This window comes from Lynx rufus, unplaced genomic scaffold, assembly GCF_022079265.1.
Source record: "Lynx rufus isolate CCGP_SWC_20201006 ecotype Redwood Valley unplaced genomic scaffold, mLynRuf1.p SCAF_8, whole genome shotgun sequence".
Lineage (NCBI taxonomy): Eukaryota > Metazoa > Chordata > Mammalia > Carnivora > Felidae > Lynx > Lynx rufus.
The window spans coordinates 133,659,125-133,682,598 of NW_025814896.1; the positions used below are offsets into that span (position 1 = coordinate 133,659,125).

At 45.5% G+C, this 23,474-nt stretch overlaps 1 protein-coding gene across 1 annotated transcript in view; it reads right to left on the reverse strand.

Moving 5' to 3' along the window:
- The window catches only part of GRHL1 (grainyhead like transcription factor 1), a 54,483-nt gene that overhangs the window by 10,324 nt on the left and 20,685 nt on the right, over positions 1–23,474 (reverse strand). Inside the window, exons 9-10 of the mRNA XM_047069514.1 lie at positions 9,316–9,474; positions 672–723 (exon numbers count right to left, since the gene is read on the reverse strand). Coding sequence (XP_046925470.1) covers positions 672–723; positions 9,316–9,474 — 211 coding nt within the window. The remainder of the gene's footprint in view (positions 1–671; positions 724–9,315; positions 9,475–23,474) is intronic.

The window sequence follows — 23,474 nt, forward strand, 5'->3', positions numbered from 1 at the left end:
GGGAGGGAGGGAGGAAGGGAGGGAGGGAGGAAGGGAGGGAGGGAGGAAGGGAGGGAGGGAGGAAGGGAGGGAGGGAGGAAGGGAGGGAGGGAGGAAGGGAGGGAGGGAGGAAGGGAGGGAGGGAGGAAGGGAGGGAGGGAGGAAGGAAGACAGAAAGACAGAAAGAAAGAAAGACTGAAAGCAAGCAAGCCTTTCCAGTGAAATGTCCAAACAGGAGCCCTACAGATTCTAAAATGTTAGAATACTGTATATAGGAAAACGACACTCATTCAGGAGTAAGACGTCCTGAATTCTCAAGGGCACTAGCATTCTTCTTCAAAATCTAGACAAGTCCCAATTTTATCATCAGCTATTCAGATAGAATATGTGTTATTTTTCAGGACTGGAATCAGCAACCCGAACTAAAACTAACAGCCAAAACAGTCTGAACTCTGGAGAAACTCAAGAATCCTTTCCCGTAGTTCCACAAGAAAATCCCTTAGTTCGGCCATTCGGCTGGTTCTGTAACTGGTAAAGGAAGCAATGCTACCACTTCCCAGTACTAAGTATCCATGATTATATGTTCTGCTTGAAAACACAGTGGCCATTCTGAATGCAAAAGGTCTGAAACACTTGGCGGAAACATTTCTACTTACAGGCATTCAACTGGGAGCTGGGGTCAGTACACTTGCCTTTTCTTTTGCTTTGCTTTCGTTCTTCATCCCTGATTTTCCTTTCAGCTCCCTATAGGTCAAGAGAAGACAAGGCACGATTCTTTATCTGATCCTCTTTAAAATATTGAACCCTAATCTGACTAATGGGGGAAAAAAAATCTCTGGAAATGAACGCTATTACTTATTATATTCATGGAGCTTATAGCGGTTTCCTCTAAAAAGCCTGTTCTTAAAACTATGTGTAACTATGTGAAACCATGGGGAAACAACATTTACTTAAAAAACCCAATAAACAAAGCAAAATCCCCTCCACAATGGATGTGGTCAGGTTAAATGAAAAGCTGAGAAAATCTGCTAATGTACCACATTGCCTTCAAGAACATCAGAGACTGTTCCCATTGTCCGGCAGACAAGCTGACCCCTGCTTCGAGTGTACGTCCCTACGTGGGCAATGACATCACTGAAAGCTGGGATCCTGTCCAAGGACCTGGCGTCAACCGAATGACAGATCTGACCGCTGTAACTCACAAGCGCAAGGATTTAACTAGAAATCTGCATCATCACTTAAAAGAGAAAAAGTGGACTCCTTGTCCGATAGAGGGAGCATATGTACACGAGGTGTATCGATTATACGAACGGCGGTGCCATGCAGTTGAACCCGCAAAAATAAAAAACCGTGTTACTAACAAACATGACCTGAAATTAAGCAAGTCAGTATAATAAAAAACATAACTACTAATTAATCATTTGACTTCATCTGGTAGCATTTATTTCTGGGTGGCATAGGTTTCTTTACCAAGTCACCCAGTTAAATATGAACAAGTAGCTTATTTTTCTGAAAATAAATTCCCTGACAGCAAAGAGAGCCAATAAAAATCATCCCACGGATCTTGGCACTATTATATAATAAAACCACGTTAAAAAAAACAAACACAAACCCCCTCCTGACTCTTCTAGAAGGTGTTAATATACTAACATATTGGTAAACACACAACCTGCTTTTCGAAACGTTGCCATGTGACGCTGATCCTTCGAGAAGCACCACCTTCTCGACATGGCACACAGGTAAATAAGTCTGCTCTCCCCCCACCGTTGTACAGAGTTGGTCTGTGTCGTTCTCGGTCCCTTCCAACAGTTTAACCATAGCTCCATTCTGATGATAAATTACACTTCCCAAAAGGTGGTTTTAAAACAATAGGACGGCTCCTCCCATAGTTATCAGATCCTCCATAAAGAACACGGGACTTCTGGGGCGCCTGGGTGGCTCCGTCGGTTGAGTGTCCGACTTCAGCTCGGGTCATGATCTCACAGTCTGTGGGTTCGAGCCCCATGTCAGGCTCTGTGCTGACAGCTCAGAGCCCGGAGCCTGTTTTGGATTCTGTGTCTCCCTCTCTCTCTCTCTCTCTCTCTCAGCCTGCTCGTGCTCTGTCTCTATATCTCAAAAATAAACAAACGTAAAGAAAAAACTAAAAAAAAAAAAAAAAGAATACGGGACTTCCCCTTCCGCTCAAGGTTGGTGCCTCACAGATCATTTACCCTCCACCCTGAACAGAAAAAAGATGGCTGCACACCGCAAGGATTTTCAAGGCCTGGGCTACCAGGCAACAAAGAGCAGGGCTCCCTGAAACGGGAAACCAGCAAGACGAGCCCTCCAGGTATGGACTGCCTTCACAACTCCCGGGCTGCAGCACAGGGAGGGGCGTCCACAGGTGAGCCCTGTTTAGGTTCCCTGGGTCGAGACAGAGTTGAAAATCCAGACAGATCAAGGAAGCAGGACAAAGGGGCAAAGGGAAAGAGTTACCCCAGGAAGGACCCCAGAGATCTGTGGAGGGTCCCCTCAAGTAGTCAGCAGAGTACTGAGATAAACGGGTGTAATTATGAAAGTTACCCAAGGGTGGGGGGAAAGCCCTCAGTAAAGACGAGAAAACAGTGCCCGAAACTCACTGAAAATAGTGCCTGTTCCCACCAGTCAGACTGGAGAAACTTAAAATTCACAGGGTAGTGGGTAGAACAGTCAGCAAATAATTAGCTGACAGTGAGCACTGTTCCTGACCCACCTATCAAATCGTAACGGTGAGACCTGCAGGGGATCAAAATGTTTCCAAGTAACTTTACCTGCTCTCAGGACAAAGCTTGAGAAGATTCAGAGGATTACAAAACCATGCGGCACCTGACAAGATAAAACTCACAACGTCTAGTGTCCAGGGAGATGGCCAGGCACGTAAAGAAGCAGGGAAACGTGACCGTCTGAGGAGGACAGCAAACCACTGAAAGCACCCAAAATGGACACAGAATTCGGGCAAGGACATTAACATGGTTATTATAACTGCATTCCATATGTCCAAAAAGTCAGTGAAAAAACAACATATTGAGATATGAAAGATCTAAAACAGATCCAAACTGATCTTCCAGAGATGATAACTACAACGTCTTGAGATGAAAAACACACTGGATGGGATTAGGAGCAGGTCAGACAAGGCAAAGGCAAAGAGTGATGAACTTTACTTAGGACATTAGCACAGAAACTATCCAAAACGAATCAGAGACAGAAAGTCATCCTAGAAAATGAAAAGAGCACGAGTGAGCTGTGGGACTTTAAGCAGCTGTAAACGTACATGTGCAACTGGCATTCTCAAAGAAGGACACAAGAACAAACATATCTGAGGAAACAATGGCTGGAAATTTTTTCAAATAGGATGAAGACTATAAACACACAGATCCAAGAAGCTCAACAAACTCTAAGTACAAGAAATGTAAAGAAACACATCAAATTGTTCAAAACCAGTAAGAAGAGAAAAATCTAAAAAGGGTCACAGAAAAATAGACACATTGAACAAAGATACCGATGAGAGCAGATTTCTCATTAGAAATGTAAGCCTGACAACACCAGAGTCATGTCTTTCAAGCACTGAAGGAAAAAGCAGGCAACCAGAATTTTATACCCAGCAAAAGGAGCTTTCAAGATCAGAGGTGAGGGGCACCCGCATGGCTCAGTTGGTTAAGCACCTGACTTCAGTTCAGGTCACAGTCTCACAATTTGTGAGCTCAAGCCCCACTTCAGGCTTTGCGCTGACAGTGTGGAGCCTGCGTGGGATTCTCTCTCTCTGCCCCTCGCTCACTCATGCCCTCTGTCTCTCTCAAAAAATAAAAACCAGAGGTGAAACACTTCTCATACGTACGAAAGCTGGAAGGTTCATCACAGACTCTGCAAGAGATGTTAAAGGAAGTCCTATGGCATTACAGAAAACCATTTAAGTTCACGCTGTTTCACTCTCTCACACAACAACTGAAGAGACTGATCTTGGGCAATCACCTCAGGCCATGACCTAAAAAGTTGATGTATGACATCTGTTCCTGGTTACAGCTACGGTGAGTATCACTCTGATGAAGAAAACGATCTGTAGGAAATAAATGTCAATGATGTTTTTCTCTATACGGATAAACAACAGATATATATATACACATATATATATATATATGTGTGTATATATATATATATATATATATATATATATACAAGCTTGTATATATGTGTGTATATATATATATATATATATATATATATATACATATACAAGCTTGTAGAAAGAGGAGCTGCCAAATTTTGAAGGGTTAGAGATCCAATTCCTGTTCCTGTTTTGTCTGAAAAGCTGCTAAATCACTGCTGCTTCTGAAATAAGAGAAAATCCCATTCATCAAACCAGTTGAGCAATTCATAATAAAGTACTAAGAAAACCTTCTTCTTAGGAGAGAAAAACAACGCAAGTACCTCTGCAGGATACAAAAAGGTCTTATTTCCAGTTTCTTACTGCAGATGTAGACCAGATTCATAGAATGTGAGAGTTTTAAGAACCAGCAGAGAAAAATGAATTCACAGGCACCAAATAATAGGTGAGTAAAATCTTAGAAAGGCGGGAATCAAGGAGGCAGGTGGGATATTCCACGGAGAAGAGGCAGCACGAGACAATGCAGAACAGCACAAGTGGGTGCCTGGGTGGCTCAGTCAGTTGAGGGTCTGACTCTAGCTCAGGTCATGATCTCACGGTTCATGAGTTTGAGCCCCACACTGGGCTCTCTGCTGTCCGCTCGGAGCCTGCTTTGGATCCTCTGTCCCCCCCTCTCTCTGCCCCTCCCTGTTTGTGCTCTCTCGAAAATAAATAAAACATGAAAAAGAAAAAACAGCAGAAGCAATTACGACCATAAGGGGCAACAGTAGTTACAACAAGATACACAAGAATCAAGGTGTGAGGTCATAGAGGAGTTTCATGTGGTTGAAAGATTCAAGGACTTCAAAAATTAACACACAGCAATGCATATTTTCTTCCCGTGCAGGATTTTAGAGCAACCCTGAGCTCTGAGGTAGACTCTGGCGATGAAAACTGTGTGTAAATCACCTCCCACGTCCCTTAGATACCTTGCAATTAAATGACACTTCCTACCACTGCTATGTGCCATAAGGGAGGCAAAGGGGAAAGGTGACCAACAACTTTCATCCCCGTGGAGATCTCTGCTCCAGCAAAAGGGGAAAACTGGTCATTTTAGGGGCCTTACAAAGACAGCATATGCAGGAAGGCTGAAGGTATCCGGGCATTCAGACAGGCCACACAAGGCACTGCTAGGTACAGATGCGTAGTTTCTAACTACAGCTTTGTGTGATCTCCTTTTACCCAAATGGTACAGAGCTTACACACAAGTATTGGGAAAAAAAGAAAATAGTGACTGGCCTACACAGTGGCCATGCTATCCAAGACCTTGGATAATATGCTCCTACCCCACATGTTCTAAATGAACCGGTGAGTAGGCAAGCAGCAACTCCAGAAGATGAAATCATGTGTTGTCCCAAACCACACTCAATGTTGCAACTCTGAAGAAAAGTTGTACATCGGCACACAGGTACACAGCAAACGGTTTCTAATCTTTGTACACAACGGTTTCTAATCTTTGTACAACCACCGATTAACAAAATCTTTGTAGGGGTGCCTAAGCAGCTGAGTCATTTAAGCATCCAACTCTTGATTTCTGCTCAGGTCACGATCTCACAGTTTGTGAGATTGAGCCCCTTCATGCTTAGCTTAGAGCCTGCTTAAGATTCTCTCTCTCTCCCTCTGCCCCTCTCCCCTGCTCACGCTCTCTCAAGAAAGAAAGAAAGAAAGAAAGAAAGAAAGAAAGAAAGAATAAAGAAAGAAAGGAAAACCTGCACATTAAAGGAAATAATCCACAAAACTAAAAATTTAGCAACCTATGGAATGGGAGAAGATATTTGCAAATGACACCTCTGATAAAGGGCTAGTATCCAAAATCTATAAAGAACTTCTCAAACTCAACATCCCCAAAATAAATCATCCACTTAACAAATGGGCAGAAGACATGAAGATATTTTTCCAAAGAAGACATACAAATGGCTAACAGACACATGACAAAATGCTCGATATCACACATCATTAGAGATATACAAATCAAACCCACAAGAGATACCACCTCACACCCGTCAGAATGCCTGAAGTTAACAATTCAGGAAACAACAGAAGTTGGCAAGGATGCGGAGGAAGGGGAACCCTCTTACACTGTTGGTGGGAACGCAAACTGGTGCAGCCACTCTGGAAAACGGTGTGGAGCTTCCTCAGAAAGTTAAAGACAGAACTATCCTATGACCCAGCAACTGCACTAGTAGGTATTCACCCACAGGATACAGAAATACAGATTTAAAGGGGCACATGCACCCCGATATTTATAACAGCATTATCAACAGCCAAACTATGGAATGAGTTCAAATGTCCATCGACTGATGAACGGAAAATGTAGCAGGTGCGCACGCAAGCGTGCGCGCGCGCGCGCACACACACACACACACACACACACACAGACACTGGAATATTACTCAGCCATCAAGAAGAATGAAATCTGTCAGGGCGCCTGGGTGGCTCAGTCGGTTGAGTGTCTGACTTCGGCTCAGGTCATGATCTCACGGTCTGTGGGTTTGAGCCCCGCGTCGGGCTCAGTGCTGACAGCTCAGAGCCTGGAGCCTGCTTCCGATCCTGTGTCTCCCTCTCTCTCTGCCCCTCCCCTGCTCTCACTTTGTCTCTCTCAAAAATAAATAAATGTCAAAAAAATTTTTTTTCAAAAAGAATGAAATCCTGCCATTTCCAACGACATGGATACAACTAGAGTGTATTATGCTAAGCAAAGTAAATCGTGGAATTTAGGAAACAAAACAGATGAACATAGGGGAAGGGAAGGAAAAAGAAAAGAAAAGAAAAACAGAGAGGGACAAGGTGCCTTGGTGGCTCAGCTGGTTAAGCATCCAGCGCTTGATTTCAGCTCAGGTCACGATCTCATGACTGGTGGGACAGAGCCCCACGTTGGGCTCCGCACTGACAGCATGGAGCCTGCTTCGGATTCTCTCTCTCCCTCTCTCTGCCCTTCCCCTGCTCACTTTCTCTCTCTCAAAATAAGTAAATAAACTTAAAAGAAAAGAGAGAGAGGCAAACCATAAGAGACTCTTAACCATAGAGAACAAACTGAGGGTTGCTGGAGAGAAGAGGGTTGGGGGATGAGCTAGATGGGTGATGGGCGTTAAGGAGGCCACTTGTTGTGATGAGCAGAATCACTAAATTCTACTCCTGAGACCAATACTACACTAGATGTTAACTAACTTGAGTTTCATTTTTTTTTTCAAGTAGACTTCACACCCAGCGCAGAGCCCAATGTGGGGCTTGAACTCATGACTGTGAGATCAAGACCTGAGGTGAGAGCCAGTCGGACACTTAACCGACTGGGCCACCCAGGTGCCTCTGACTTGAATTTAAATAAAATCTTGGAAAGAAAAAACAAAACAAAAACAAAACAAAACAAACCCAAATTCGTTTAAGATCATGAATCGATACGGTTCCTTCTCTGAGAAACCGCTTGTATTTTTACCATCGGACACGGAAAACTCCAGTTCATTCTAATTCAAGCTGACATGGTCTAATACAGATATTCTAAGGGTGATCCATGGACCAGGATAAGTCCACAAACTGTACGGTCCCAGAATGATACATCAGAAACAGAGTAAGCACTTGGGAAACAGCTAGAATAGTTTTAAGTCTGTTGAATCAAATAATAAAAAATTGGGGCTTATAGTTTGTAGGCTTTGGACACCTCTTTAGGTTTTCTTTTGCCTGATAAAAGGAATGCAGTATGAAGGAAAGAAATGTGCCTTGGGGTCAGAAATCCCGGCTCCACACTTGATGTGACTCGTCATTTGTAAAACGGAGCATACACGGAAGTCCTGTGGTGGGCAGACTAACAGCTCCTCAAAGATGTAAACACCCAAATCCTCAGAACCTATGAATATGTCAGCTTGCACAGCAAAGGAGACATTAGGTTGCTAATCAGCTGACGTTGAGAAAAGGGTGAGTGTCCGAGATGGTCTGTGTCAGCCCAGTATAATCACAGGGTCCTTAAAAACAGAAGAACCAGACAAGGAGATGCGACGACGGAAGCAGTGTCAGAGGGATGTGACGTGAGTCTCCCGGCTTCGAAGGGGGAAGGGACCACCAGCCAAGGAATGCGGGTGCCTCTAGAAGACAGAAAGGCAAGGAAACAGATTCTCCCGTAGAGACTCCGGAAAGAGATACAACCTTCTAAGCTCGATTTGTGCCCGGCGAGATCTGCGTCCGACTTCTGGCCTATAGAGCCGTGAAATCACCGATGTGTGCTGGGGGCGCCTGGGTGGCTCAGCTGGTTAAGTGTCCGACTCTTGGCGCCCACAACCCTGGGATCATGTCCTGAGCCAAATCAAGAGTCGGACGCTCAACTGACCGAGCCACCCAGGGGCCCGCCTTCTAAGAACCTTAACAACAGAGAGGGTCGGTTGGTTGGTTTACAGGCTAAAAAGAGGGGATGGCAAAGAATGCGGCCCACGATTTTCTGAGAGGGAAAAGTCACAGCCGTCTTCAGTCTTAGTTCAACGGAGCGCTCACTTCTCTATGGCCAACACGCAGGTCCCGAGCAGGGCGCGGTCTGCAATCTTCAACGCCCAGCGGGCCTCCCCGCGGCTCCCTGGATCTCTTCCAGCCCAGCCCGCGGCTCCGCACCTGACAAAAGTGATCGTTTCCTCTCCAGAGAAAAGAAATGATGCCGAGATCGTTTAGGCCTATACTTACTCTTTTTGCCTCCTTGCTGCCTGCCGTGCAGAAGAACCTGAATCTCACCTTCTCCTGCTTCAGCCCACTGGCCGGCGACTTACCAAAGGGCCGGGAGTGGGGGTGAGCCAGTTAAAGGACAGCCCTTTCCGGTTATCCGCACGGAGTCCACAGACACCAAGTTCAAGAACTCCAGCACGGCAGCCGCTGTCTACAAGTCCAGTAAGCTGGGCGCCGCCTACGACCGAGCTCATGGCTCCTACGCGCACCGCCTGACTCTACCGACACGCCCAACGAAACGTACTCACTGGACCTTCTAGTGTTTCAGTTAAAATGAGATTTTTTTCCCTCCCCGATATAATGTGTCTTTGCATGGCTACCACAATACTTTCTCATTTAAAATAGGCTACTTAGTATTGTTAGCAATACGTTTACGTCAGCCTTAAATATTACGAGGACCTTGGTCATCTTCTGGGAGAAAGAGTAAAACTCACACGCTTCATTCTAAGGGTCCCTACCCAATCTGACAATCTTACCTTGTCGCAGAAGACTTTTATCTGGCAGTACGCCCGGTGCACAGGCTTGTTGCTACGGTTGTTATAACTATAGGTGTCAATTTGAATGTTAAGAGGCAACCCCTTCACGCCCTTCTGAGAAGAGAAATCTGTGCTTAAGCAGTTGACAGAGATGAAAACCTGCAGAGGGAAAAAACGGCATTGTAAGTAACAGGCACCAACAGTCAACCTTAGCAGAGCTTGTAAAAATACTAACATCACTGAAATCACTTAAATATGTTCTAAATGAGAGCTCAGCTGCTCACTTAAAAGAAACTTTTTAAAATAAAGGGTCTATTTTAAAACTACTTTTGGTCAGAGGAATGGCAGACCTTAAGGGAAAAAAACAGACAGCAGCTTTGAACCCCTGTCAATTTTCCCTTCCAGGATATTTGCTTAGCATCATACTGTGGAAGAGGCTGGACGTCTTTCTTGATGTCAGTTTTAAATATGACCGATAGCCCACGTTCTCTAGGCAGCTGGTCTGGAGCTCAGTACCAGCTGAGAATCTGCCCGTATCGTGTCTACACCACCTCTGATGGCCTGTAGTTCCCTATGCATGTCCTAATATTTGGGAATTTATGAGATCAGTGAATCACACTATTAAAGCGGCACTGGAGGTTGTTGCTTAGGAGAGACTCAAGTGAATCTTGGTACACCGAAAGAACATGCTCCATTTCCCTCTTTTTGTGTGTGATACGGGTTTTAACCTCTCATACGCGGTCACGATGCATTCGAGCTCCCTTTCAACCATCCAGTTTTAGAATTTGTATCTGGTGCGTGAGCACCACACAGTGGATACTACTGGAATTACAGTTTTAAAAATCGGCGACTTTCAAAGACCCGAGACCCTTAGGCTGGACTCTTTCCAGTCCAGGGGCCAACAACTCCCCAGCCCTAACACCACGAACAGATCTACCACAACAGCGCAGGGTGCCGCTGCCGGAACCAAGACCCGGACAGGGAGAAGTTTAAGCCAGAAGAGTGGGGGGGGGGCTCTGAGAATGCAGATAAAAGAGAAGGGGGTGGGAAGGGTAAGGAGAAAAAACATTGTAACCGTAAACGATGAAGATCTCACCGCTCTCTAGAAGGTTTGCAAATGCCGAAACAGGAGTTTTATTCTTGTTCTAGTCTATACATTATTTTCAAGAAGGAAAAGACCAAAACGCCCGAAAAAGACCGAGAACTTGTCCACATTAACAGACTGAAAAGTCGTCTCTCATTGTGTCCCTCAGACCAGGCTATTTACCGTCCCCAAAACACACCTCGAACGTCCATTCCTGCCTCACATCTCTGTCCTTGTCCCTCCTCCTCCTATGTCCCTCTGTCCCAGTCCGAGCCACCTCCCCAGCTCCTCCCTGTGTCTCCCTCCACCTCTGCAGGCACGTGGGCTCCGGTGACACCTCCAGAGACGGCCACCACTCACCCCACCCGTGTCGTGAAGCCCACAGCGGTGAGCACCTAACGCTTCCAGACCTGCACGGGGCACTCACTTTATACACACGCTCTCATTCCACAACCTGAGCGACAGTTAATCCTTCTTTTCCAGGTGAGGCTCAGAGAGTTTTTTTTGTTTTTTTTTTTTTAAACTGTCCCCAGGGTAGAAAGCAAAGGGCTGGAATTCATATCCGGGGCTCCCCCCTTTACACCTTGTGACCTCGCTTTCCCAAATCAACTTTGTACCCGAATCACCTGGCTTTTCTTCATTACCTGGAACGGTCTGCCATTTTTACACGCAGCGCCAAGATGCAGCAGGCAAGCCCCTTGCTCTCTACACGGCAGCTTCCTCGATACTCACGTAGGAGCACAGTGCCCGGCCTAGGGTTGCCTTTCCTAGCCTGCTACCATTTTACTTCCCATTTAACTCATTTTCAGTAAATAAACAAAATGCTTTCATTTTGAAAAACACCGGAATCTAGATATACGGGCCAAAAGCGGTACGTAGGAATTTCAAATCCATTACGGAAACCTAGTGCTTTGACTTGGTCTCTTTTCCTGTACTGCTGACCCTTGGACAACGCAGGGGTTAGGGGTACCAACTGCCCCCCACTACCAACAGTTGAAAATCCACGTGCAACTTCTGACTCCCCCCAGACTTAACTACATAAGAGCCTACTGTTGACCAGAAGCCTTCCCAATAACATAGTCAATTAACGCATATTTTGTCTATGTGCTCATATGCTAGAGCCTTACAGTACCTTTCTCTTAGTTTTTTCAGTTATTTCTAGGCTATGCAGTTCATCTGCAAGTTTTTTCAAATTGTTGCAAATTAAAAAAAACAATGTTTCCCATATATTTATTGGAAAAAACTGGCATGTAAGTGGGCCCGCGCAGTTCAAATCTGTGTCGTTGTTCAATGGCCAATTGTATGCTGTTAAAAAACACTTCACGTACGATGTATAAATCTGAGTTAAGGAGACAGGCTATGGAAAGACAAAATAGGAAGGCAGACAACAAGACAGACAGCAAGACAGTAGTCCCTGTGAACATCTGAGCCCATCAGGTAACCGAATCACTGTTATTTTTTCATTTTATAACCAAATGGAAAATCTAAATTTCTCTGTCATACGAGGCCACATGGCTCCATTTATGACTCAAAAACAGCAGCCTGGGAAAGTTACACTTAACCCTCAACAATTCCAGGAAGGCTCTGACCCAAAGTGATATTCCATTTACAAGAGGATTTCACAGTAATCCAACCTAAAACCTAACCTCCCCTTGCTTCCCAGTGTCAAGTTTCTATTCAAAGCAAAACTAAGCAGGAACCAAATCCTAGGATCAGCTTGAACATGGAGCCTTCAGAGGGACATTACCCTTTTACTGAGGATTACTGGCAACTGCTCTCTTATGCACATTCTTCTACGTTTAAAATCGGTTCTTTCCAAACTTGGCGGTATTTCTAAATGCAACAAAGAAAAGCTCACAGCATTCCCAACTCAACGTTAAAAACCGCCGCCTCGTCTAGAGAAATACGTAAACACGGCCGTAAACAGCGAACAAGATGGGCAGCGTAAGCATTTCAGGCCAGGGACGTGAGGTACGAGAAGGACGACGGGCCGAAGACCTTCAAGAAACGGGGGCGGTGCTCCTTGAAGCCTCTTGCTTCACGGCAAGAACCGGCACGGCAGTCCCGGGTCCACGCTGCCACCACTGAAGGGGACACATCTGCTATGTGTAAGCCTCGACCGAAAACCGGCAAGAGTGCAAAGATGCCTTGCGCGTGTGCTCTAGCAAGGGGTAACGTGGTCAACGGGAAGGGAAAGCCTTTGGTCTGAAAATGAAAACACTGGAGTTTCAGCTCCATCGCGGATTAGTGCCGTGACCATGGGCGAGGTCCTTACCTGTCAAATGCAGGTTGTATTAGATGACGTTTGGATCACTTTTTTTTTCCTTTTAAAGTTTACTTATTTTGAAAGAGAAGAGAGAGAAAGAGAGAGAGAGAGAAAGAGAGCAGGGGAGGGGCAGAGAGGGAGGGAGAGAGGAGAATCCCAAGCAGGCATGGCGCAGTCAGCACAGAGCTGGAGGCAGGGCTCCAACTCCTGAACGGCGAGGTCAGGACCCGAGTGCAAATCGAGTCGGACGCTTAACCGACTGAGCCACCCAGGTGCCCCGTGTCTAGATCAGTTCTCTTGAGTCCTAGGATTATACTTACGTTAAAAGATTGTGAATGCTTTTTTCTCTACTATGTATTTATTAGGGACAGTAATTTTGTGTAATACGTTTATCAATTTTTTTTACCAATCATGTAATTTTAAAAGTACCGGGTAAAGTTGCCACTTCGAGTAATTATATGAACTACTTATACGGAATTAAGAATCTTATAAAGCGGAGGTTCATAAAGCATGGCGCCAGGAACATCAGCACTGCCTGGGAACTTGGATGCTTCAGGCCCCTGACTCAATCAGAATCACCCGGAGGACATCAGCCCTTCCTGGAGACAGTAAAGCCACATCTAGAGGTTGTGCTGTCATTGGCCTGGGGTGGGTTCCAGACACAAGGCCTTCTTCAGGTGCTCCCCAAGTAATTCCAGCAATCAGTCAGGATAAAAGCCACGGCCGTCAGGTGATTAATCTTCTGTATACTTACCGCTTTGATCCACCAAAGGCCTCCTCTGACTCCAAAACTCTGAGGTGATTAAAACAAGCCCCAACATATGGTTTCCTTTCTTTAAAGAGTTCAGATATTCCTACATGTATTTATAGTATCCCATCAAGCTTTCTTTTTGATTGAATTTTTTTTTTTTTACAGAGGTATAACCCTATCGAATAATAATATTCATTCAACCAATGGAAGGATAAAGATTAAAGCATCTGCTCAAACTTACTATTCAGTAAGGTCATACAAATCGTCAGAAACCCACAGTTCATGAAATAGTGACCAGACAAAAACCTATTAAAACTCTATCAAATTTGGGGTGCCTGGGTGGCTCAGTCGGTTAAGTGTCTGACTCTTGATTTCGGCTCAGGTCATGATCTCATGGTTGGTGCGTTCGAGCCCCACGTCTGGCTGGGCGCCGACAGCGTGGAGCCCGCTTGGGATTCTCTCTCTCCCGAGACCCACCTCCTCCGTGTGCCCCTCCCTGACGCGCGCTCTCGCTCTCTCTCTCAAAATAAAGAAATTCGGTTAAAAAAATATTTCAAACAATACTTCTGTTTATTCCTCACGTGACGTGCGATTTTCGCAGGGGCTGATGCGTGCGGGCGAACCGTGCGTTCGGGTGACCTGTGGGGTCACCCCCACGGAGCTGCCAAGCCCTGGAGACAGAGACAATGCTGGGCCAGCCCTGTTTCTGGTGCCTGGTGAGCAGCACATGCTCAGTAGCATGTATGTTTTTAACCAAAGAAGGACGATGCAGAGGGAGCAGTGAATAAATGGGGCTAAGGCGGCATACAACGCAGCCACGTAAGACAGCTGTCGCCTGTCGGTGTAAACCAGGAGGCGGCTGGATTTTGTGTGTGAAAGGGCCCAACGGTGTTTCGGCCTTCGTGGATGCAACCCGGCAACCCCTCAGTAACAAGGCAGAGCAGCCACAGGTGGATGTCGTGGTGCTGTTTTCAATAAAACTTTATTTACATAAACAGCAGCTGGCTGGCCAGGGTTTGCAGAGAGCTGCGGTTTGCTGAGCCCTGATCTAAATAAACCATTCTCTAAGGTGCTCGAACACCAATTTACCCTTATATCACATCACAGTGTAGTTAGGAGCGAGGAAGGATTAGTTCCCTTTTTGTGATTCGGTATTTCCACTTTCTATACAAGTGACTTCCTAAGAAGGAGCTCCCGCTGACGTCTCACTCTTCCCATGAACCACACATTTTATCAGTACAACCCACACCCACAGAAGGGACTAGGGTAATTTTAAGGGAGAAGTTGTTTCTAGGGAATCTTATTTAGGAAGGTGACAAATCTTTAATCAGCAGCACCCAAAGCAGGTCGGAGGCCAAGTGTAGAAACGAAAGGCAGAGCTCGCGTCCAGGTCCGGGGGGAGGGGGGGCAACAAGGTGGCTACAGTCTGCTCCTCGCAGTGCTAACACTGGGATGGGTTCTACCTAATGGGCGACACCCCGAATAAGCAGGACAATAGGCCAAGTCACCCAAATCTGGATAAAACGAATGTTCAGGCCATTGTCACTGTGCAGAGAAAAATACTTCCTAAGACGTGATCACAGAAAAGCTGCCAGTATCTTCTCCAGAGGGTGGGAAAGAGGTTCAAAGAAAGAGGATTATGACAGGTTCACCTCCTCCGTGGAATACACGCATGTGATAACCTCTTCTCTGTTCACACTTCCTTGTCACTGATTTTGAGGAAAAGTCTGATTTTATTCAAACAAATGAAACATAAATCTTTGAAGACGAGCATCCAATGCTCCCAACCAAAATCGCTAGGAGAGAGAAAAACAGAAAACAACCAACCACAGAATAAACTGCTAAACAAGTCGAAGATGCTCTGCAAGATTCCTTTTCAAACGTCCAGCCCGTTTTTCTAATGTAGTTCCTCATTCTTGGCTGAGAATTCCTGCACTTAAAGCTTTTCAGAGGATTACATTTTGTTTTCAAACCTCGGCTGGAAATGTGGGGAAAACAACAAAATAAAGATTGATATTATCAAAGGCTTAACTTGCACTGATTTTTTTACTCCAAATGCTTGCAAGTGCAGGACCAACAAGAAATCAGATCTTGAACTAATTTCTGATGCTTTTTCCAGGAAGCCTGTGGCAGTGCGCACCATTGTTCCCAGAGCTGGGGGCCGCTGTCCCCGCTGTCCCCGCTGTTACTTCTCAAAAGGGAAGAAGGGAGGGGGACAAAGACACTCGGACACAGTAAGCTCAAAACACAGGCTGCCCTCAGAGGTTCATTTCCCAGCCAGTGAAGCGAGGGCAACAGAGAACATATTTTATAAACCCCCAACTCACTTTGGGGGCTTCATTAACACAATAAACCAAGGCACAATGCTGGTAAAACGTGCTGACCGTCCCGTCTGAAGAGAGCACTCAGATCCGTGAGCTTTCACAAGTGAATGTGTGGGGAGAAACTACAGAAATATAATTTCACAGAAAGTGTTAACAAAGCACTGGAAATTTATCAGTTCAAAGTTACAAAAATTGTAAGTATTGAATCAGAAGCCAAATAATGAAACTGGCCGACTTAAGTACGCTATATTAGGATATTTTTCATGAACAAAAAGCCTGTTCGTTTTAAAAGATTTACCACAACTCTAATACTCATTCTCTATTATTATTCGTGTACAAGAACCTGACATCCAAATAATATAGTCTTAATTTTTTTCCCCACTAAGAGATTTGGGTAGGGGCGCCTGGATGGCTCAGATAGTTGAGCGTTCGACTTTGGCTCAAGCCATGATCTCAGTTCGTGGGTTCGAGCCCCACGTCGGACTCTGTGCTGACAGCTCGGAGCCTGGAGCCTGCTTTGGATTCTGTGTCTCCCCCTCTCTGTCTCTGTCCCTCCCCCACTCATACTCTGTCTCTCCCTCTCTCAAAAATAAATAAACGTTAAAAAAAATTTTTTTTAATGAGGTCTGGGTAGAATTTTGCATATTTTTGTAACATTGCTGCTAGAATGGTGAAAATGATTTTCTTTTAATTTTATAATTTAGTTTATTCAATGAGTGGAACAAAAAAGTAAACCTTTAGATTTGCTAAGACATGAACCACCCTCATAACAGCTGGGATAAAGTTTTCTTTTTAAGAGGTCTGATTTTTATTACTTTTTAAAACAAATTTTTTAAATATTTGTTTTGGAGAGAGAGAGAGAGACAGAGCACGAGCAGGGGAGGGGCACAGAGAGAAAGGGAGACACAGAATCTGGAACAGGCTCCAGGCTCCGAGCTGTCAGCAGAGCCTGATGCGGGGCTCGAACCCATGAACCGTGAGATCACGACCCGAGCCGAAGTCGGACACTTAACCGACTGAGCCACCCAGGCGCCCCCAAGAGATCTGATTTTTAAATTTTTTTTTTTTTTTCAACGTTTATTTATTTTCGGGACAGAGAGAGACAGAGCATGAACAGGGGAGGGGCAGAGAGAGAGGGAGACACAGAATCGGAAACAGGCTCCAGGCTCCGAGCCATCAGCCCAGAGCCCGACGCGGGGCTCGAACTTGCAGACGGCGAGATCGTGACCTGGCTGAAGTCGGACGCTTAACCGACTGCGCCACCCAGGCGCCCCTGATTTTTAAACTAAAACAATGTAACACAGTGTTAGGCTCATTACATGAGGGATCACGGGACTCGTCCGTGTTAACATCACTTCGATGGCCCAGAAAGTGAAAGAGGCTAGATAAATCATCATCACCGTCAGTGGTTCACTTCCCTCTGACGGAAGGGATCCAAATAATCAAGATCGTCCAAACCCAACTCCCACCCCAGCTCATACCTCATTCTCTACTGACATCGCCCATGGATAAAGACCAAGGTCAATTGACAGAACTGCTCCGAGAAGCATTCCCTAATGACCCAAATAGAATGACAGCCGTTTCACTACTTAGCAAGTTGTACTTAAGAAGCTCGCCTCCTCTCCCCCGAGACCAGACTCGGAGCTTCGGTTTGGGGCAAAGAGCCACATCTCTATACCCTTGTCACCTAGGCCAGAGAGAGGAACAAACAGGGCTGCTGAACGTGCCACCTCTCTACGTAACACTTCGGGGACTCTGCCACACTGTAAATGTAAGTGCTCTAAGGCCCTTGATGGCAGAGGTTGTTACACGGTTTTCAAATGTTTTCCGGTGTTTGGGGCGCCTGTGGGGCTCAGTCGGTTGAGAAGGGACTCTTGGTTTCGGCCCAGATCATAGCCTCACAGTTCGTGAGTTTGAGCCCCGTGTTCGGCTCTGCATTGGCAGCACGGGGCCTGCTTGGGATGGATTCTCTGTCTCTCTCTGCCCAACCCCTGCTCCCCGCCCCTCTCCCTCTCCCTCCCTCTCTCTCTCTCTCTCTCTCTCTCTCAAGAATAAATAAACTTTTAAAATGTTTTCCAGTGTTTAGCACATTTTTTGTATTTCTCCCAATGCCTCTTACACATCGGTACTGAATTAAAGGCTTGTAATGACAGAAAAACCACGGGTCTGCAAATAGCTACACAGGATCTCTAAATCGTAATTTAGCAACTGTCAAATCCTCACAGAACTTAAAATACACACAATACTGCCCCTCGAAAACAAGATACTCAATAAAAAAGAGCTGATCTCAATTTACACAAACTAACCCTTCTTTCTCCCAACCCCAAGTAGAGAGCCCTCTGGACAATAAAATGGCTACCAATCAGGTGACAAAATGAAACAAGAGACTGCTTCGGTGACATCAGGCGATCGCCAAGCACAGTTATCACTACGAACCTTACTCATTTATTCTTACTAAAAACTTTTCTATAGCTCACCACTGGCTACATAATAGCAACTAAATTCCTCAGCATTCAAGATGCTATAGGTGATGCTGATGGACCTTTCCAGTCATGTTTTCTACTGCCTACTGCACTATTTCTCCAATGTCAATAATAGATGTATCCTTTTTTTCCCCCAAATGTTTGACTTCTTTTGGAGAGAGCGTAAGTGGGGGAAGGGCAAAGAGAGAGAGACAGACAGAGGAGCTGAAGCAGGTTCTGTGCTGATAGTAGAGAGCTCGACGTGGGGCTTGAACTCATGAAGCATGAGATCGTGACCTGAGCCGAAGTCGGACACTCGACCGACTGAGCCACCCAGGAGCCCCTACATGTATCCTTTTTAAAAGAGAAAAAAAAGTTCCCTAACCCGTAAACAAATATCCAGATCTTTGTTTGAGAAATACTACTCTATCCAAACAGCTGCAAAATGCTTGATCACAGGGCACCCCGAGAGCTCATCTGGTCTTTATCTGGACCAAACCTGACACCCAAGCACAAACACTGGCACGGACACTTCCTGGCAGCAGGTATATGCTCTGTGATTTTCAACATACTTATGATTTTAAAAAATCTTACATGATCTTTTATGATTTTAAAGAAGCTTACAGTATTAGAAATCTCAAAGAAACTGAGCATTGGCCAGTACACTTGGCCAACAGACCCTAAGGTTTTGAGACATTCATCTACAGGGTGTAGTCCCGGGCCTTGCTGGGGTGTGTCAGGGCCTTCGGGATCTGGCCCCCACGCCCCTCACCCCCCACCCCCACCCGCTGCAGACCTCAGGCAAGGTCCAGTGGTCTCGGTTCCGCACTCCTACCTCCCAAGGCCATCGGCCCATCCCCGGCTCTGAACGCCTGGCCAGTTCCTACTATCCTTTCGTGGGTGGTAGTGTCCCCAGTGGTCTCCTCTGACCCCCCCCCACCCCCCATTCTGAGGGAAGCTCTAGTGCTTTCTGTTTTCTTCTGTCGATGGACTCATGGGTGGCAATCTCCTCCACTAAATTTTGAGTTTTCTGAGAGCTGGACCAGATCTGACTCATCTTTACGTTCCCAGAACATCCTGGCAGTACTTGGCCGATAAGAACCACACGTTCACTAAATAAATGACCCCAGCCTCTTCAACTCCAGCCAAATCGAACCACGTGCTGCTAGGATATTTGAGCTGTATTTATTGCCTTCTTACAACGTACCAGACTCTGGTCCTCAAAATAACACAGGAAATTGGTACTATTCTGACCCCATTTCACAGATAAGGAAATTGAGGCTTAGAGGTTAGAAACATGTTGCCCAAGTTCACAGGTTATTTATGTTCATAACTCTCCTCCAAGATGACCTGAACACCTAGGTCATCTTGGCGGACAGCAGATTTTTACACATTCTGGACGTAAAATAAATATTTATTGAGTGGATAATTAAATCGACTATACACATACCCTCAATTAATTCGGGAAAGATTATGATCTTTCGAGGCTCACTGACATATATCTACATCTATATCTATATAGAGAGAGCCGGAAAAGAGAGAGAGAGAGAGAGAGAGAGAGAGAGAGAGAGAGAGAGAGAAAAGTTCTAGGGTCGAGATGAAGCCGCATAATGAGCCATGAGGTGATTTTCTATTGCATCTATCCACTCTTGTACTTGATAACGTTATCTACGGTGACCAGCTTTCCTTTATGGAAAGTGCAGGTATCTAACAATTTTGCTTTTGATAAACAAATCTGTGACCCTTCACCCGCAGCCGCATGCTATACTGATGGGTGTGGTACGGTCTACATTTTCTTCGATTCAAGTGTCATAGAAGACAGGTCCCAAATGCCGTTTTCTTTTTTTTTTTTTTTATTTTATTTTTTATTTTTTTTTTTTTTAATTTTTTTTTTTCCAACGTTTATTTATTTTTGGGACAGAGAGAGACAGAGCATGAACGGGGGAGGGGAAGAGAGAGAGGGAGACACAGAATCAGAAACAGGCTCCAGGCTCCGAGCCATCAGCCCAGAGCCTGACGCGGGGCTCGAACTCACGGACCGCGAGATCGTGACCTGGCTGAAGTCGGACGCTTAACCGACTGCGCCACCCAGGCGCCCCCCAAATGCCGTTTTCTACACTACGCAATGCCTGGGCCTCGATATGTCAAAGCACCTCTGTAGGCTAAACCATTCTAGCTGCCTCTTTCCCACTGAAATTCGCAACAGCTAATCCGTGCGGGGGAAGAGACAATAAGGAAAAAGAAAAAAAGCCCAATCAAATAGACTGCAAAAGTATTCTGCAGATGCAAGCTCTCAAAGAGTCCCATCCAGAGCACTCCCCTTAGCGGAAAGTACTCTTTTGCCCTAGAAACCGTCAGAGTTTTTCTAACCTCACTTATGACCTGTGTCATTACATAGACGGTGTAACCTCTTTTGAGGACAGGCTTTATGCTTCAATCATTTCTTTATTTCCTCACAGTTCTTGCACAGAAAAGTATAAGAATTTGCTGAACGAATGAATGTATAGTTAGCAAAGCCAACCCTCTGCAACATGACTTCAGAAGCCAGTTCTTCCACACCGTAGCAAGAGATTAATTGCCTTGCACAGACTTCCTAGAAGGAAATAAACTGGTCGAGAATAGCTGAAGTTAAAAAAAATCCTGGGGCACTTGGGTGACTCAGCTGGTTAAGCGTCTGACTCTTGATTTCGGCTCAGGTCATGATCTCGCGGTTCAGGAGATAGAGCCCTGAAAACAGAGTCCTCTGACAGCGCAAAGCCTCCTTGGGATTCCTTCTCTCTCTTCCTCTCTCTCTCTTCCCCTCTCCCACTTGTGCACGCGTGCACGGACTCTTTCCCTCTCAAAAGAAAGAAAGAACACATTACGAGAAAAATCCTTCAAGTCAGAATGGTGCTTTGCTCTTGCAAACAAGATTACACACAGCAGACTTTTGGAAAAGTATCAGCATATGGATAAGCTGACTACCTATGTCAATATTTTATACCGTCAGTTACGATGCACAGTTCGAGTGAGTGTCAACGGTCTGGTGATCGTAAGCAAGAAAAGACCCGACAGAAGGAAGAAAAGAAAAAAGAAAAGTCGGTTGATTTACCTATGGAAGACGCATCAAAAAACCGGTAACTGAAAAATGTTTTCTATTTCAAAAATGTACTTACAGATCTGTCATATACCCTAAAAACATCTACCTTTGGTGTGAGCGTCACGCGCTTCAGAGTCTGGCTACTCAATGCCATTTAACTCAAGAGAGACAGCGTTCAGTCGCGGCCGAGGCTCAGGCTCTGAAGACAGATAATAAAAGACACACACGAGAGAGAGGGCGGAGACGAGGCCGGGACCAAACCCCGCGCTCTTGAAAGCACACTGGCACAACGATGCACAGAAAGCTGAACAAGAATCTAATGGGAAAACTGTCCAGGGAAGAAGAAAAACAGGGAAAAAGTGACCCCCAAGTGGCTGTGAGCACAGGTTGTTTTTGGATCACGAGGCGTGAAATTAAAGGTCCCTGTATTTTAAATCAAAGGGAAGTCTCCGCGCCAACTTCCTACTGACTTCATATTAAGTCACGAGATTTAGTTGGTGACGTGGTCCCCTCAGAGACAGCCGCAGCCACCCTGGATACAGTTCCAGTTGCCTCTGGGAGTTTTTATCACTTTAACCCAGTCTAGTATTAAAATTCAACTTCGTCAAGTATGGATATAATGTTTGTAATTTTATTCCTAGACCATAGCTGATCTACTAAATTGAAAGTAGAAAACTCAGGACAAATTTTAGTTTTACTCTCTCCTACATTAGTCAAGGTAGCCACTCGAAAACATACCTAAAAGCAACTCTTCTTAGTCAGAAATCTCTACTGACATATGAAATTACAACGTGAAGTCAAAAGCAAAGTTTATTCCCGGCGCTCTTGGCTGGCTCAAGTCAGAAGAGCATGTGTGTGACTCTTCATCTTGGGGTTGTGAGTTTGAGCCCCATGCTGGGTGTAGAGATCACTTAAATAAAAACTTAAAAAAAAAAAAGTTTTTAAAAAAAAAAACTTTTTCCTTTTTAACGTTTTAATTCATTTTTTTTAGAGACACAGAGAGACAAGGTGTGAGTGGGGAGACACAGAATCTGAAGCAGGCTCCAGGCTCCGAGCTGTCAGCCCAGAGCCCGATGTGGGGCTCAAACCCATGAACCGTGGGATCGTGACCTGAGCCGAAGTTGAATGCTCACACGACTGAGACACCCAGGTGCCCCATAAAAACAAAGTTTATTCTCACCCTAAATCTGACAACACTAATTAATGAGAATAAAATCACCATTTTCCCAGTAGGTTGGTAGGAAGTTCTGTCAACTGAAGCCAACGGGAGTGGGAAACGGTGTAAACTAAGAAATCAAGATCCGATTCGTGGCTAAAGTCTGCGTCGACACGAACATTTACTGAGCCCTGCACAGCAGACACTGAATCCAGATGAGTATTCTTTTGCCCAACCAAGACCAAACAAACAAAACCAAACAAGCCCTGACTGTCTTACTTCTGCCTTGTAGCTCCTCGACTTACTCCGTGTGCCCGCCTGGTTAACGAAGCCCCAGCAGGTATCAAAGGCTGAGTCATAAACTCAGAAGTAGAATCCAGTTCCGCTACTGACTCATCGGATCGGCCTCGGAGAGTCCTACCTCCCCACTACTCTGATGATACGAGGTGATTAAGAAATCCTACTACATGGAACTAAAAGCTTCCAAGTGTGCAATTAGTGTTTGTGTTGTTTCTCAGACTACCGAACGACCATCAAGAGATAAGAAAAAGAATTGGAGGGCTGAGGGCGGGGAGGAGAGGGATCTGGGAAGAACGAGGCACGAACCTGAAACCTTCTCGCCTCTACGTGGGGTGTTTCCCTGAAGCAAAAACGAGGCCCCAGCAGTCATCACCCTTTCGGTGGCCTCAGTGCTGCCTTCCCACACCACCCATATGGCAGCTTCTGTTTCTGCAGACAGCAGAGAGAGCCAGGGAGAAAGTCACAAAGACAAGGAGAAAAGGAAGGGACAGAGATGGAGAAACAGAGGCAGAGAAAACAGAGGAGGAGATGGGAAGAGAGACACATACAGACGTTCCAGAGGCACCCACGTATTAACCTCCCTCTGTTATATCCTTTAAGCAGGACCTGGTGAACTTAAGGACACTTGGCAGGTACAGTGTTTTGGCACCTGTTGTCCCAAACAAGTAGGACGTTCGTTGTGAAATGTGCAGAACTGGATGCAGGTGTGACACAGGCAAACACAGACCACATTCCGG